The sequence below is a fragment of the Narcine bancroftii genome, chromosome 3, assembly GCF_036971445.1.
Source record: "Narcine bancroftii isolate sNarBan1 chromosome 3, sNarBan1.hap1, whole genome shotgun sequence".
Taxonomy (NCBI): Eukaryota; Metazoa; Chordata; class Chondrichthyes; order Torpediniformes; family Narcinidae; genus Narcine; species Narcine bancroftii.
In genome coordinates, this window is record NC_091471.1 from 176,490,388 (window position 1) to 176,505,852 (window position 15,465).

General features: G+C 44.8%; 2 protein-coding genes across 10 annotated transcripts in view; one reads left to right on the forward strand and one right to left on the reverse strand.

The window, feature by feature from the left end:
* Positions 1 to 4,627, reverse strand: part of LOC138757881 (limbin-like) — a 169,849-nt gene extending 165,222 nt beyond the window's left edge. For 2 of the 4 annotated variants that reach the window (XM_069925937.1, XM_069925934.1), the window contains exons 1-2: positions 2,677 to 4,623; positions 2,312 to 2,381 (exon numbers count right to left, since the gene is read on the reverse strand). In XM_069925937.1, coding sequence (XP_069782038.1) covers positions 2,312 to 2,381; positions 2,677 to 2,898 — 292 coding nt within the window. In that variant the 5' untranslated portion in view covers positions 2,899 to 4,623. Of the gene's footprint in view, positions 1 to 2,311; positions 2,382 to 2,676 lie in introns of all 4 variants that reach the window. The other 2 variants (XM_069925935.1, XM_069925939.1) reach the window with 2 other exon arrangements.
* Positions 690 to 15,465, forward strand: part of LOC138757882 (evC complex member EVC-like) — a 60,417-nt gene continuing 45,641 nt past the window's right edge. For 2 of the 6 annotated variants that reach the window (XR_011353942.1, XM_069925942.1), the window contains exons 1-2: positions 3,388 to 3,844; positions 3,970 to 4,086. Coding sequence is in view for 3 of the 6 variants with exons in the window: in XM_069925942.1 (XP_069782043.1) it covers positions 3,662 to 3,844; positions 3,970 to 4,086 (300 nt within the window). In the remaining 3 variants the exon portion in view is untranslated. Of the gene's footprint in view, positions 2,055 to 3,386; positions 3,845 to 3,969; positions 4,087 to 12,828; positions 14,202 to 15,465 lie in introns of those variants that run through there. The other 4 variants (XM_069925948.1, XM_069925945.1, XM_069925943.1 and 1 more) reach the window with 3 other exon arrangements.

A 15,465-nucleotide genomic window follows, 5' to 3' on the forward strand; every position in this document is an offset into this window, starting at 1 on the left:
TTTTATTTTTAAATGTAGGTCACATACAATGTGATTTCAAAACAGATCTTATTTAAAATACCGGAGCTCTGCTCAAGCTAAAGAGGCCGGCTCAGTAAGCCTTTGCAAAAAACTTTGGAGAGTGCCCAAGAGACTTCACTAATGTCTTGTTGTTTTGAAAAGCAACAGAGTAGGTTCAGAGCCGCAGGCTGTCTGGGAGTGCTGTTTGCTGTTCTAAGAGGGTCATGTGGTTTTGCAAGCAGGGAGGGAGTCAACCAGGTTTTTCTCTGTGTATGTGTGAGAGAGAGAGAGAGAAAGAGAGAGAGAGAGAGAGAGAGAGAGAGAGAGAGAGAGAGATAGCTAACAGAAAATGGAAACGTCATTGTTAATCCCATTTTGTTGGAGGTACCCAGGCAGAACACTAGGTTTCATTTCTCCAGATTTCAAGTGGCCTCAGTTTGGCAGTGCAGGAGGCCATGGTCAAACATGTTGGTATGGGAATGGGGCACAAAATTGAAACAGTTGGTCACTGGAAGGTCCCCACAATTACAGTAGACAAAGCAAAGGTGCTCAATGAAATGATCTCCCAGTCTGCGTCCACTCCCCCCCTATGCAGAGGGCATCACAATGGGAGGACTGGATGCAGTAGGTGACCCCTGTAGATTCACGAGTAGAGTGTTGCATCACTTGGAGGGACAGTTTGAAGCCCCAAATGGTGGTGAACAAGGAAGTGTGGGCTCAAATGTAGAATTTCCTGCATACACAGGGCTGGCTACCAAGGAGGCGATTAGTGGAAAGGATCGAGTGGACATTTGTCAGGCACCAAAAATTTAATATACCAGAAAGCTTAAAAGAAGACACAAAGATGTTGTTGCTATGGTGAATGAATTTGAAATATTGGACAGCAAAAATATAGATAAGGAGGTACAGTTAAAGGTTTAAATCTTTTTTGAAATGGATAACTCACCACGTCCAGGCAGTTAAAAGAAGCAAGGGAGACATTGCAAAGGCTCTGGATGCAATTCTTTCACAATCCTATTGGACTATTAGAAAAGGTGCCTCATTTAAGTCAGAATGGCATACACCTTTGTTGAGAACCTGATGAAAGTAATGTTCCGATGAGCCTACATTTACTCTTGGTGTACAATTTACGAGTTTTGGTGATGCTGTCAGTATTTAATGTACAAAGGGAGATGAAGGGACTAGTGGCTAGGTACCAGGACAACAACCTCTCTCTTAATGTCAACAAGAATATGGAGCTGGTAATAGACCTGGAAGAGGACAGAGCTCATTCCCCAATCCCCATCAATGGGTTATGAGATGGCGATCATACACCGCTTTAAGTTCATAGGAGTTAACAACTCCAGTGACTAAAGATCCATCCACATTGATGGAATAGCAAAGAAAGGATATTAGCATATTTACTTCCTCAGAAGCAGGAGGAAATTTAACTCCCTTGTCACAGTTCATGGATGCAACCCTGAAAGTATTCTGTCAGGATGCACACTGCATGGTATTGGAACTACTCCACCCATGACAGCAAGAAACTGCAGAGAGGTGTGAAAGCGCCTCAGTCCCTCCCCCTCCATTCATACTTCCTGCTGCCTCGGAAAAGCAGCCAACTCATCCCACTCCTGTCACACTCTCTTCACCTTCCTCCTGTCAGCCAGCAGATTCACAAGTGTGAGATCATGTACCACCATATTCAAGGACAGTTTCTTTTCTGCCGTCATCAGACTCTGGAATGGATCTCACAACTGAAAAAAACTATATTGCCTTTGTTTTGTAACAACTGCTCTCGCTCACTCTCGAACTCTGCACTGTGCCTGAGTTGTTTAGCTGGACTATTCACAAAACAATTTTTTGATCATTGCATGACAACAAAGTAACTTGAATTAATTGGCGATGCAAGTAAATGCAGTACATTTTGTCACTGCAGCCATAATATACAGTAACTGACAGGGGAGAAAGTGCACATTCACCGTGGTGAATGGGGTACCAATCAAGTGGACTGCTTTGTTCCGGATTATTTTCACAATATTGAGTTTGGATTGGAGCTGCACTCGTCCGGGCAGGTACAGAGTTTTCAATGAGACTTGTACTGTATCAGTTTGAAAGCGGAAAATCTTCCCGTTTTCGATGAGTCACAATTTTTTACCCCCCACACTTTGATATTTTTTTGCCATAATTTATTGTAAATTGAAACAGGGGATTTATTAATCCTTTACATTAAACAATACGTTATTAAAACTATATAATAGATCACGTTTGAAACAAAAGATTGTATGTTCAAGTAGACAGATAGAAACACAACCATTGCAAATCCACTCACCTGAATGTGTGCATTCAGTATCATACACATTTAAGGCCGAGGAATCTGCCGTCTGTTCATCTTCCAAACGCTTCAAAATTAAAATCCAAGTCCGTGATTACTGTCAGCATTTCTGCACTCGAGTTAAGGCCAACCAGCCTTCCCCGACCCAGCCGAATTTTACTAACCGTGGGCGTTTTAGCTCTAAAAAAGCGGGTGGGTGGGCGTAAATCTGAAGATGGAATGTGGGAACAACGCGTCCGTTCACATGCAACGTTACAATCTCGGCGATTCCCAAGAACCACGAGAACAAAACTCTCCAGACCGCGTAATTCTGACCGAGGAGCGTTATTTTCCAAGGTCCTCTCTGCAGTCAGATTGTTTACCTTGTTAATAGTGCCAAGGCCCACGAGGGGCTCAGCCCCGCACCCACGACCAACAGGTTGCTTCTTCGCCCGTGAACTTAGAAGTTCTGGCAACTCCTTTTCAGTTCTTCTATTCACTTGGGACATGGGTGACAGTAATTTGACAAGACTCGTCGCCGCCAGCGGTGACCCGTGCAGAGAGTGGCCGAGGGCAGCGAACAGAAGCCAGACGCTGAGTGTCATGACCCGGGGCTTGCTCCAAAAAAAGCACAATTCGGTGATCCACCCAGGACCACCTCGGCAGGAGAAAGAGAGTGAAACTTGTGTGGTGGAACTAAATATAAAACACACACACTCGGCCCCTAAAGGACGCAGCGGCCCGGGGCGGAGGGCAACCTTTGCTACCCCCGGGATGGCTGAGAGACCCCACAAGGAGTGGGGAGGACACCACAGCCTTCCCGTTTACAGTGGGTGCCTTTCGTCCTCCAACTCCTGCACTGGCGAGTGAGTAGGAGCATCGCCGTCCTCACCGAACACCATCATTACTGGCTTCAGCCACAAACTCATTACTCGGGAGGGGGGTCCATCCCTCACCCCCCGTCCTGCTTTTGATTGGTCTGGACTGGTTGACAAGCTACTTTCGCGGTGGGTTCTGGGAAATGTAGTCCGTCGTTGAGATTAATGATGCCTTCCCATTGGGGAAAACGGGCTACTAACTACAACCTCCAGAGGGCATTGTCGACGGCTGAAAGTTTGGAGAAACTCGGTCGAGTTGGGAAATGTCCCGACTCCCATTTTCTCTCTCTATTAATGCCAATACGTCTGCTGTTCAAATTCAACGCCAAGATCCTGAACCCTTCAGAGATGCAAAGCCCCAACGCGTTGTGCAGCCAATGAAGCAAGTTTGTCACCACAAAGCGATACTTTCTTCATATGTTTATTTGTGTGGTGACGACAAGAGTGCCAGCTCGTTGAATCAAGTCGTTTCCTTCGTTTCAATGCATCAATGGCTCGGAGCCACGATGGCCTCGATCCCTGTGCAGTGCGAGTGGTGCTTGCGCCCACGCCCAGCGAGCTGCAGCTCGACACCGGTTTACTGGTGACTGCTGTGGTGGTGGGCCTTTTCCTGGGCGCCGTCGGGGGACTTCTGTTTTACTTCACTGTACTGGAATCCGTCTTGCAAAGAAAGGTAACGCTGTTGTCCTTTTAAAAGAACGGATTTTGCAGAAACCTCATGGGATGCATCATGTTTCACAAAAGGTTGCGTTTTTCTCCTTTAAATGTTAGTCCAGATTTTTAATTTTCTCTTTTCAGCAAACGTGTTCAGATGGAATTGATGACAGTTCCGAATCTGAGGACAACCAGAGTTATGACAGCAACTCCGAGATGGTCGAGGAAAGAACCAAAGCTGCAGCTTCCGCTCATCAGAAGGTGGGATGTTTTCTTGCCCCTTTCCTCTCATGGAAAGGAATTGTTCGATCCGATGAAGCATGAGTATTTCGCTGTAATTCGACATTACTTCTATTGAAATTTATTGCAGCTTTATTAAAAGACAAAGATCATGTGGAAGGCAAATTAAACTTAACCCTTGTGCGTTGTAATGGCACAGTGATGAGTGATGGAATAAATGATAAATGATTCTAAAAAGAAGATTGACTCTCCTTTCTGGCCAAGGATGTTGCATCCATTGTCCTCATCTAGTTATTTCTGTTAACTGGATAGAAAACCGATCCATTTGGACAAAGTTAGGCCTTGCAACCCTAAGGCTGCATTCCTGTTCTTGAGAGTTCTTCAGCAGTGGATAGAAGAGACAAGGCGACAGGATATATTTTAAAAGCTTTCTGCAATTTTTTTAAATCTCAGCTTTCTGCATATTTTTTTATAAAAAGCAAAATCCTGTTGTGTCTGTGCTACAACAGCGCTACAGAACCAAGAGACGGTGAGAGGGCGAACCAGTAACTGACTTTATTGTTTTGAATTCTTCACGCTGCGCGCAGGGGAACACCCACTTCTGGTGATGTGGGCGCTGGCTTCTGGAAGTGATGTCAGCGCGTTGCGGCGTCACTCCCTAACCGGCGGTGCGCCACCCAGAAGTGGGGATGTCCCCTGGGCAACACGTGTTGTCAACCGTGGGCTTCTCCTCAGGAGGGAAGGGAGACCCGCGCCATTTTTGAGTTGAACGATTGGGACGGCGATTTGGCCTGCCTGACCGCGCAGTCGCTCAGCCCGTTACACCATCCCCTCCCCAGAATCACTGCCACTCTCCGAGCCAGTTATCGTACAGTCTTTGGGCGGGCGGCTTCTGCGACTGACCTGTGGGTCCAGGACAGGCTGGCCCGAGTCCAGATGCGGCGCCTCGAGGCGCTTGATCATGAACCTGACCTGTCATCTGCCAATGTCTAGTGTAAAAACGACTGTTCTGCTGGAGCACCTTGAATGGACCTTTGTAGGACACTGTAGGGGTGTTCTTTGTTGTCTTCTCTGCATGAAGACTTTGTCGGTGGACTGCAGGTCCGTGGGGATGTGGCAGGGTGGAGAACCGTGTCGGGACATTGGCAGGGTGCTTGTTTACCTGCTTGCACCCTCAACCTCTGGAGGATATCTAGAGTGCTGGTCTGTGGGCTGGTGAGGTTGAAATGTATGTCCCCTGGGATGGCAAGTGGGAAACCGTACACCTCAGCGGACGAGGCTGATAGTTCTTTCTTCGGCGCTGTGCGGATACCAAAGAGCACCCATGGGAGTTTGTCCATCCATTTCAGGCCTTGTAGTCGAGCGTTTAGGGCTAACTTCAGGTCGTGGTGGAAATGCTCGACCAGGCCATTTGCCTAAGGATGGTAGGCCATGGTGTGGTAAAACTGGCTGCCACAGAACTTGGTAGATTAGCTCTGGGTGAGGACTCCAAAATGTGTGACTCAAGTGGATAAAAAGGCTCTGGCGCAAGTCTCTGTATCTCATCTGGGTTGGGGTATGGCTTCTGGCCAACAGGTAAAACGGTCAATTGTTATGAACAGATAGTGCATACCTTGGCTCACGGGGAGTGGGCCGACGATGTGCACATGCTCAAATCGGCACCCCCCAGCTTGACAGTCTGGAGTGGGGCCTTGGTATCCCTGTGCACTTTGGCGCGTTGGCACTATAAACAGATTTCAGCCCACACGATCACATCAAAGTAGAGGCCATGCCACATGAACTACAATACCCACCATCACCAGGTCATGGGTCTGGGGAAACCTCTGGATACTTTGCACAGGAGAGCCGGGCCTCCTGATGAGGGGCAGAAATCGCTGACCTTCAGGCTGGTGATGGCCATCCAGTAGGCCTGGACATCTGTATCCTCCTTTTAGTCCTTGGCCAGCTGAGCGACATCGAGCCCCTCAGAGATGGCGGCAATAGTGGGTCTGGATAACGCGTTGGCCACCACATTGGACTTGTCCACAATGTGACGAATGTCCGTGGTGTAGTCTGAAATGTAGGAGAGGTGATGCTGTTGTCTTGCTGACCACGGATCTGAGACCTTGTTGAGTGTGTAGGAACTCACCTCATCCGGTGAGTGGTTTGTGGTCTGTGTAGGCGGTGAAAACCCTGTCTTCTAACATGTACTGAAAGCGTCATATTGCCTCCATGCCATGAGGCTCGTGGTCGAAATTGCTGTATTTGAGCTTTGGTGTCTGGAGGTGTTTGCTGAAGAAAGCCAGGGGTGCCATTGCTCCAACACAGAGCCCACTGTTCTGTCTGACTCATCCATTGTAAGGGCCAGGGGGAGGTAAAGTCTAGATGGGCCAGGTCTATCCTGTGCTAGTGCTGCTTTCATAGTTTGGAATGCTTCTGTGGTTTACAGAGTCTTGTTGCCGAGCTTGATAAGGTCGAACAGGAGTTGCTTGAGGGTGGCCGCTTCAAGAGGAAGCGATGATAAAAGTTCACCATCCCCAGGAACACATGCAGGCCTTTGATTGTGCTTGGCTTGAGGAAGTTTTAGATGGCTTCTAGCAGCGGTTTGACTTTCTCTGTGATGATACAGTGTCCCAGGAAATCAATCAATTGTACCTAGGCTGAACTGGCACTTGGCTGGGTTCACTGTGAGTCCAAACTGCTTCAACCTGTCGAAGAGGAGAGTCAGGTGCGTCCTGTGTGTGTTATCATCAGGGCTGGCGATGAGTATGTCGTCCAGGTAGACATAGATGAAGTAGATGTTCCTGCTGACCACGTCCATAAGCCGCTGGAACGTCTGAGCTGCATTCTTCAGTACAAACAGCATTCGCAGGAACTTGAAAAGTCTGAAGAGTGTGATGATGGCCATTTTTGGGATCACTGGGATCTGGTGGTACCCCTTGATGTGGTCCACCTTGGAAAAGACCCGGCAGCCCTGGAGCCTCATGGCGAAGTCCTGGATGTCTGGGATAGGGTACCTATCTGGGACTGAGGCATTGTTTAGTCGCTGCATGGGTGCCAGCCGCCGAAGTTCTTCTGTACCGTGTGGAGTGAGGAGGCTCAGGGGCTGTTTGAATGGAGTTTGTCTTGTGGGAGGCGCCAAGCCCGTGCGTGCATTGGAGGCTCAGCAGTCTCAATGTGGTGCTCCACGCCATGAGGCGGTCTGGCGTCATGGAAGTTGGGCGCCAGTAGGGCTGGCTACTTGGCCAGCAGGCAGGCATATTTTTGCTCCAAAGCATGGATTCCTAATGGCAGAAAAGGATGTTGCCACAGAGCAAGGGTGTATGAATGGAACGTGGTAGTGTCCACCAAATGGCACCTAATCAAAGGTTCATGTGCCCAGAGGAAATCTGCTCCGAGTAAGGCCTCTCCCACAGCCGCGATTGTGAACTTCCACTGGAAAACTGTGTCCGTGGCGTGGGTTGCAACCAGGCAAGTGCTGTAACTCTGGATGGAGGAGCTGTTGGCTGATTGTAACAGGAGGCCCTTGAGGTTGAGTTTGGTCTCGAAATATGTCAGTGGGACGAAGCTTATCTCTCTGCCCGTGTTGACTAGGAAGTCCCTCTTTGTCCACTGGTCCCTGAGGTAGAGTAGGCCTTTATGAGCACCAACTGCCAAGGCTACTATCGGCAGTTAGCCTGCCCAATTACCGTCGCTGTGTTTTGTATGGTGCTGGGGTAGGAGCACGGGGTGGGTGCACCACTGGGCGTTTCGGCCCCATCTGAGGTGATGGAAACAGTATTCGTTCTGTTTGTTTGGGTGTCTGTTATGCTATGGTTGGTCTGCGGCTGCTTCTGGGGGGCCTGGCGAGGTTGCTGAGTCGGCAGCGCCAAAGGCATAGACAGGCTACACGTGGGGTACGGAACAGTCTACCTCCTTGGCTACCAGGTGTGGGACACTGAAATCCATGTCGGAAACTGCTGAGGAAACGTGGACCAGCAGCTTGGAAAGGAACAGGGCCTCGAAGAGGAAGCAGTCTGTATGTCCATCCGCTAGGGCTGCTATTTTGTGCACGAGCTTGGAGGGGTTCCTATCAGCCAGACCCTGCATATTTGAGATACAAATGGTGCGTTCGTACATGTGCTCCATGGGAGGATTTACTTTTGCTGCAGCATCCAAGGTTCTGACGACGTGCCAGAACTTGGTATCCTCTGAGACAATGCCTCTGATGTGGAACTGTGACTCGGCCAGTTGCAGCCAATTCCTGCCCAGAAGGGCAGCAAATTCATGCCCACTACGTTGGTTGCAGCCATTGCGACTCTAGTGGTAGCAGCATCCTGAATTATGTCGCGTTTGAGGTGGGTTCCAAAAACGTAGGAACTGTTGGAGATCACTGCTGACTGCAGGATTTGGGAAGTCAGGGACAATATTTGATGCTGATGTCTACACCTGCAAGAGGTGCACCTGTCTTGGGTAAACTTGTACCTCTCACTTTGTTCGTTTTAGATTGGTCACAGTGTTTGAACTACCGAAAGAAAATAGACACACACACCGAGAGCAGTTCAGATTATACAAATGTTTATTACAAATTCAAAAGCTGATTTCGCACTACAATATGCAAGCCCTTCCCAACTATACTTATCAATGCTTGGACTGGTCCCAACTGCCGAAGCGAGGCAACGACTGCACACTTGTAGTAGGTTGTCAGAGCGCCGGTAGCAGCTTCTCCACCTCCCCTGAGCGGGACGTTGGCTGGACTTCAGAAATTCTTCTTCTTGCTGAGAGATGTTGCCACCTCTCGGAGAGTCTCTCCCTTCAGCAGCGGGACCTTGCCTTTTATTACCCAAAAACTGCTTACCCAAGCACCTATTCCCAGCACAGCATGAAAGTTAAGCTAGCATGCTAGGTTAATTACGAATAACATAATTTTCAGCTTATCATTTTTAATACAATGGTTTATTCTACATCAAAGCTAGGCTCTAAGTCACTGTAAATGTGTGAAAAAGAAAAAGTGTATATCATGGCTATTGTGATTTATGGTGTGAAAAATAAAAAATTTTAAAAAAAAGCTAGGCTCTGACAGTCTATGACCAAAACAAGCAGGAAGATTAAATGTTCTCGGTACACAAATGTCCTTTCTTCAGATAACAGCATCTCTGGCCCCTCGGTGGAATTTTGCTTATGTCTGCTGAGTCTAAAAACAATTAGGTTCTCAGCCTTGCAGAACCCAAAGCTGCAAGTTTTTTAAAAAAAGGTTCTCAGCTCTGCAGAACCAAGAGCTGGAAATTAAGAAAAAACAGATTAACTAAAATAGGTTAGAATCTTCCATTACAGCACCCAGCTGCAGCTCCTGATAAACTGAGTTTGGGAACTGGAGCTACAACTGGATGAACTTCGGATCATTCAGGAGGCAGAGGCAGTGGTAGAGAGGAGTTTTAGTGGAGGCAGTCACCACTAAGAGTCAGGAGGCAGGCAGCTGGGTGATTTTGTCAGGGGAGGCAAGGGGAAGACGCAGAAGGAGCAGAGTACCCCTGTGGCCATTCCCATCAATAATAGGTATACCATTTTGGATACTGTTGCTGGGGATGACCTACCAGGGACAAGCTGTAGTGGTCATGTCTCTGGCACTGAGACTGGGCCCTCAGCTCAGAGGGAAGGAGGGAGGAGAGGAGTGCAGTAGCTATAAGTGATTTGATAATTAGGGGTACAGATGGGAGGTTCTATGAGAGGGATTGAGTATCTTGGATGGTCTGGTGCCAGGGTCTGAGATATCTCTGATTCAGTTCTCCCGATTCTAAGGAGGGAGGGTGAGCAGCCAGATGTTGTGGTCCATGTAGGGACTGATGACATGGGTAAGAAGGGTGAGGAGGTCCTGCTAGGAGAGTTTGGGGAGTTAGGAGAAAAGTCAACCCCAGGATCTCCAGGGTGCTAATCTCAGGAGTGCTACCTGTGCCACATGCTAGTGAGACTAGAACCAGGAAGATAATGCAACTAAAAAGATGGCTAAAGAGAGAGTTCAGGTGGGAGGGCTTCATGTTTCTGGCTAATTGAGCTCTGTTCCAAGGAAAGTGGGACCTGTTGTGATGGGACTGTTGCACCTGAACTGGAGGGGGACTAGTATCCTTGTGGGTAGGTTTGCTAGTTCTGCTCCAGGGGTTTAATTGGAGGACGGAAAGGGTCATGCGAGGACTACATTTAAAGACAAGACAGAAACCAGATATTTGTACATGATAGAAATGACCTCAGATGTATCTATTTCAATGCAAGGAGTATTATCGGTAAGGCAGACAAGTCTAGAGCAAGTGTTACCACGTAGGATTATGACACTATTGCCATCATTGAGATTGGTTGCAGGAGGGGCAGGACTGGCAGCTCATTGTTCCGGGGTTCCGATGTTTCAGATGTGAATAGAGGGGGAGGAGTAGCATTGCAAGTCAGGGAGAATAACATAGATGTGCTTAGACAGCACAACACTGTGGACTTGCCTACAGAGGCTAAGGAATGGGAAAGGTGTGAGCACACTAATAGGCTTGTATTATAGACTGCCCAATAGTCCGAGAGAATTGGAGGTGCAAATCTGTCAGGAGATAGCAGACCATTGTAAGGAAAAGAAAGTTGTGGCAGTAGGAGATTTTAACTTTCCGCATATTGAATGGGGCTCCCATACTGTAAAAGGACTGGATGGCTTGGAGTTTGTGAAATGTGTACAGGAAAGTTTTCTAAATCAATATGTAGAGGTACCAACGAGAGAGGATGCAATACTTGACCTCCTATTAGGGAACCAGTCAAGTCAGGGGAAAGAAATTTGTGTAGGTGAGCATTTTGGGCCCGGTGACCATAATGTCATTAGTTTCAAGTTGAGGTTCTAATGATGGCGTAGAGTCTAGACGTGCAATCTCGACCTCTCTGACCAGACTTTTAAATACCCTTTTTTTAACCTTTTGTTTTCAAGTTTAAACTTTCTAAATTTTAGTTTAAAGTATTAAGGAATTATTATGGCCACTAATGGTAAAAAGACTAAACCTCATGTTCAAAAGAAGATACATTTTCGAAGTGTTGAAGATCTCGGGCCTAGACGACTTGAAACAGCTCAATTTCTTCATTGCCTAAATCCCAAAGATCGCCTGTGGGAGCTGAAAAAAAAACTATTACTCATCAAATGAAGGATGGCGCTGGAATTACCCATTCTTCAGAAGAAGGTGCGTGTTCCCAAGAAGTGGACCCCGATTTGGAAAGCCTTTTGATTTCAATGGAGGGAGCACGCAGGAAGACGACTCCATTGTTGGAACTGCATCAGGTAGCATTTCAATCTGAAGAAATCGTTTTTCTTCACGAATTGATGAGAAAACAACAAGATGCTGGGGGAGACCAACGGCGACCCCCTGAGGAAGTTGGGGTGCCGTTCCTGGGAGTCCAGACTGCAGTAAAACTTTTAAAATGCCTTCTGTTGAATTGCAGCAGGAGCTGCAGTTACCTTGTTCTGCCACCATGTCAGAGAGAGCAGAGCTGAGATTTACCGAATCATAGTGTATGCAAATGAATGCAGTTATTCAAGCTGTTATAAAACAGCTCCCACAGTTTGTTGACATCTCAAATGAATGAAATGGTTCAAATAAATGCTGGTATGAGTTCAGAATTAAATATGGTTAAGATACGTGTGGATGCATCTTATGAAGAATTTTAAAAAATTTCAGACTGCTTTTTTGGACTGTAAACAACAAGTGACTTCTAACACAGAAAAAGTGTTGAAAGTGGAAAAATCAGTCATAGAATTAGGAGATCGTGAGAAGGAGCTAGAAAGAAAAATAGATTATTTGGAAAATCAAAGCAGAAGGAATAATGTGAAAATTGTTGGTTTGCCAGAAGGTATAGAAGGACAAAATCCTCTTCATTTTTTTTAAAGACTGGATTCCGCAAATATTAGGGCAAGAATTTTTCCCTGGGGGATTAGCTCTGGAAAGAGCCGCTTTAAGAAAAATACCCTCAGCTGATCAACCCCCGAGACCGGTAATAATTCGATGTCTGAGTTATTTGGATAGAGAAGCAATACTTCGACTTGCAGTACAAAATGCGAGACAACGAAAAACCCCATTATTGATTCAGAATAGAGGTGTCTTTTTCTATCCTGATCTGAGTCAAGATGTCATTCAACATCGACGTCGATTCAATCCGGTTAAAAAGTTTTCTGGCGTAAAGGTTATAAGTCTACTTTTCGTTACCCTGCAGTGTTGAAGGTGTTTTACAGAGACTATCAATTTTGGTTTTTTGAAACTGATTGTGAAGCAAAGATTTTTGCTGACTCATTGCCAGATATAAGAGGACAAAGACATAGTTCACCATTATTTCCTAAAGGAAAATTTGGTAGCTCTGGAAACGGAAGAAATGGCAGAAATGGGAAAATTGGGAATGGGAAAATCCCGAAATGGGATCTTCGAGACTGGAGTCTTTTGGATGAAAAGAAGAATTTTTTTATTTTATTTTTTTCTTGTTATTATGATATTTTGATGTTATAAATTGTTTGGCTGGGGAGGGAGAGATTTGCACTAAGTCCTTTACTAGTCATCAGCCACTGGTGGGTGATCCACATCCAATTTTTGTTTAGGGCATTACTACCTTTTGGTAGTTTTTTTTTGGGGGGGGGTGGGTTCTTTATTATTTTTTTAAACTTTTTTCTTAGTTTTTAATTTGTGATTTTTTTTATTGGAGGGCCTATATACGTTTATTTGAGTTTTTATATAAAGATATTATTGGTATTTAGTAATATTGTCTTGGGTAAACTTATACCTCTCATTTTGTTTGTTTTAGATTGGTCACAGTGTTTGAGCTACCGAAAGAAAATAGACACACACACCGAGAGCAGTTCAGTTTATACAAGTCTTTATTACTAAATCTAAAGCTGAATTCACACTACAACATGCAAGCCCTTCCCAATTATACTTATCAATGCCTGGACTGGTCCCAACTGCCAAAGCGAGGTGGCGACTGCACACTTGTAGTAGGTTGTCTGGGCGCCGGTAGCAGCTTCTCCAGGACGTTAGCTGGACTCTTGAAGTTGTTCTTCTTGCTGAGAGATGTTGCCACCTCTTGGAGTGTCTCAAACTTCAGCAGTGGGACCATGGCTTATATTACCCAAAAGTTGTTTACTTCAGATCTTATCTCTGTGAACAAATGATTTAATTATCTTCAAGGTCTCCTGACAGTCTGAGACCAACAAAAGACAACTGCATCTCTGGGCCTCATGGTTTAAGTTGGATAATGTCTACTGATTCATATGCATCCCTGGGCCCCATAGTGTAAATTTAGATTATGTCTTCTGATGCAACTGCATCCCTTCTTGGATAAGCTGGTCTAAATCCTCCATTACATTCCTCCCCTTGGTCGCAGCCTGTCACTTACGAGACCTAACAAGCATTTAAGTACAGAAGGAGCGAAAAAGAGAAACTTAAACTATAATAAGCACAAAAATAAACAATAATGCGAGCAACCAATGGAGAATATTGTGGTCCAATCCCCCAAATATACCATTTAACCATGAAAAAGGATTCAAACTATCCTTGTGGGCCACAATACCCAGACACTGAAGCTCACGAACAGATTTTGAAACATGCTTAACAATATCAGATATATTAGTGGATACATCGGGCCGTGTCCCCCATGGGCAACTCCCTCGGAATGTCCTCGACATTACAAATCCAATTGCTGGCATCACAGCAGCAGTTAAGCCAGACCAGCAGGAGCACAAGATGGAGGACCTGGAACAAAGAAGCCTGACATATGTCACTCAAGATGCCGTAAGCGTTCAGTATTTAAACAATCTAAACCATCCTGTCCCTCAATAGCTACCCACTGACCACTGCCAGTGGGCTGATATCGCCTCCAACCGTGCATCTTGGTCCCTCACAGTTCGGTGGGCAGCCACCTCCTTTGAAGAAGACCACAGAGCACACCTCACTGACAAAAGACAAAGGAGGAAAAACCCCAACCAACCAATTTTCCCTTGCAACCGCTGCAACCGTGCCTGCCCGTCCCACATCGGACGTGTCAGTCACCAACGAGCCTGCAGCAGACGTGGACATACCCCTCCATAAATCTTCGTCCGTGAAGCCAAGCCAAAGAAGATATGTCAAAGTTGAAGTTTGCTACTTTTAATGTTCGAGGATTAAATAGTCAGATTAAACGTAAGCGAATCTTGGCATATATTATGAAAATGAAAATTGATATTGCCTTTTTACAAGAAACACATTTGAATGTGAAGGAAAGCATGAAATTAAAAAGGGATTGGGTTGGGCATGTATATTCTTCTTCATTTAATTCTAGAGCTAAAGATGTAGCAATTTTGATACATAAAAATTTATCTTTTGAATTACAATCAATGGAGGAAAAGGCAGGATGTATTCTTAAATTGAATTGTAAGATTTTTAGTGAATTTTGGACTTTACTTAATAATTATGCTCCAAATGCAGATGATGAAGTATTTATTTCAGATGCATTTTTATGTTTGGGTCAAGCTAATGATAATATTTTAGTTGGTGGTGATTTTAATTGTGTTTTGGAACCTTTATTAGATAAATCTCTAAAGAAAGTTAAAAAATCCAAGATGGCAATCCAGGTCCAAGCATTGATGAAAGATCTTAATTTAGTAGATATTTGGAGACGTCTTATTCCGACAGAGAAAGATTTTTCTTTTTATTCATCTAAACATGAATCGTTTTCAAGGATTGATTTCTTTTTAGTGTCGGCACATTTACAAGGGAAAATACAACAAGCGGAATATAAAAGTAGGATGATTTCAGATCATTCTCTGTTGTATTTTACATATGAAATTTCTGAGAAAATTCAAATAGCTTATTGTTGGAGATTTAATACAATGTTGTTAAAAATACAGAATTTATTGATTTTTTGAAAAAAAACAAATAATTTTTTTTTGAAAGAAAATTCTAAATCTGTTCAAAGTAAGTTTGTATTATGGGATGCTATGAAAGCCTATTTGAGAGGACAAATAATTAGTTATACTTCTAAAATGAAAAAGAATCGATTAAATCAGAGTCTTGAATTAGAGAAACAGATCGATGAATTAGAAAAGGAATTTCAGAAAGATGCTACAGAAGATCAGAAAATAGAATTATCTAGGCTGAAATTGAAATATAATACCTTGCCATCTTATCAATTTGAATGTGTGATTAGGAGGACTAAACAACGCTATTATGAATGGGGAGAGAAAGCACACAAGGTATTGGTGTGGCAATTAAAGAAAGAACAAATATCGAGGACTATTAATGCTGTTAGACGGAATTCTCTTATTACTTATAAACTTCGTGACATTAATGATGAATTTTGTTCATTTTATAAAAAAGTTATATACATCTGAAGGAAAACAGGAAACTGGATCGATTGATTTAAAAAAAAAAAATCATAGTTGAATTTACCGATATTAGAGGATGG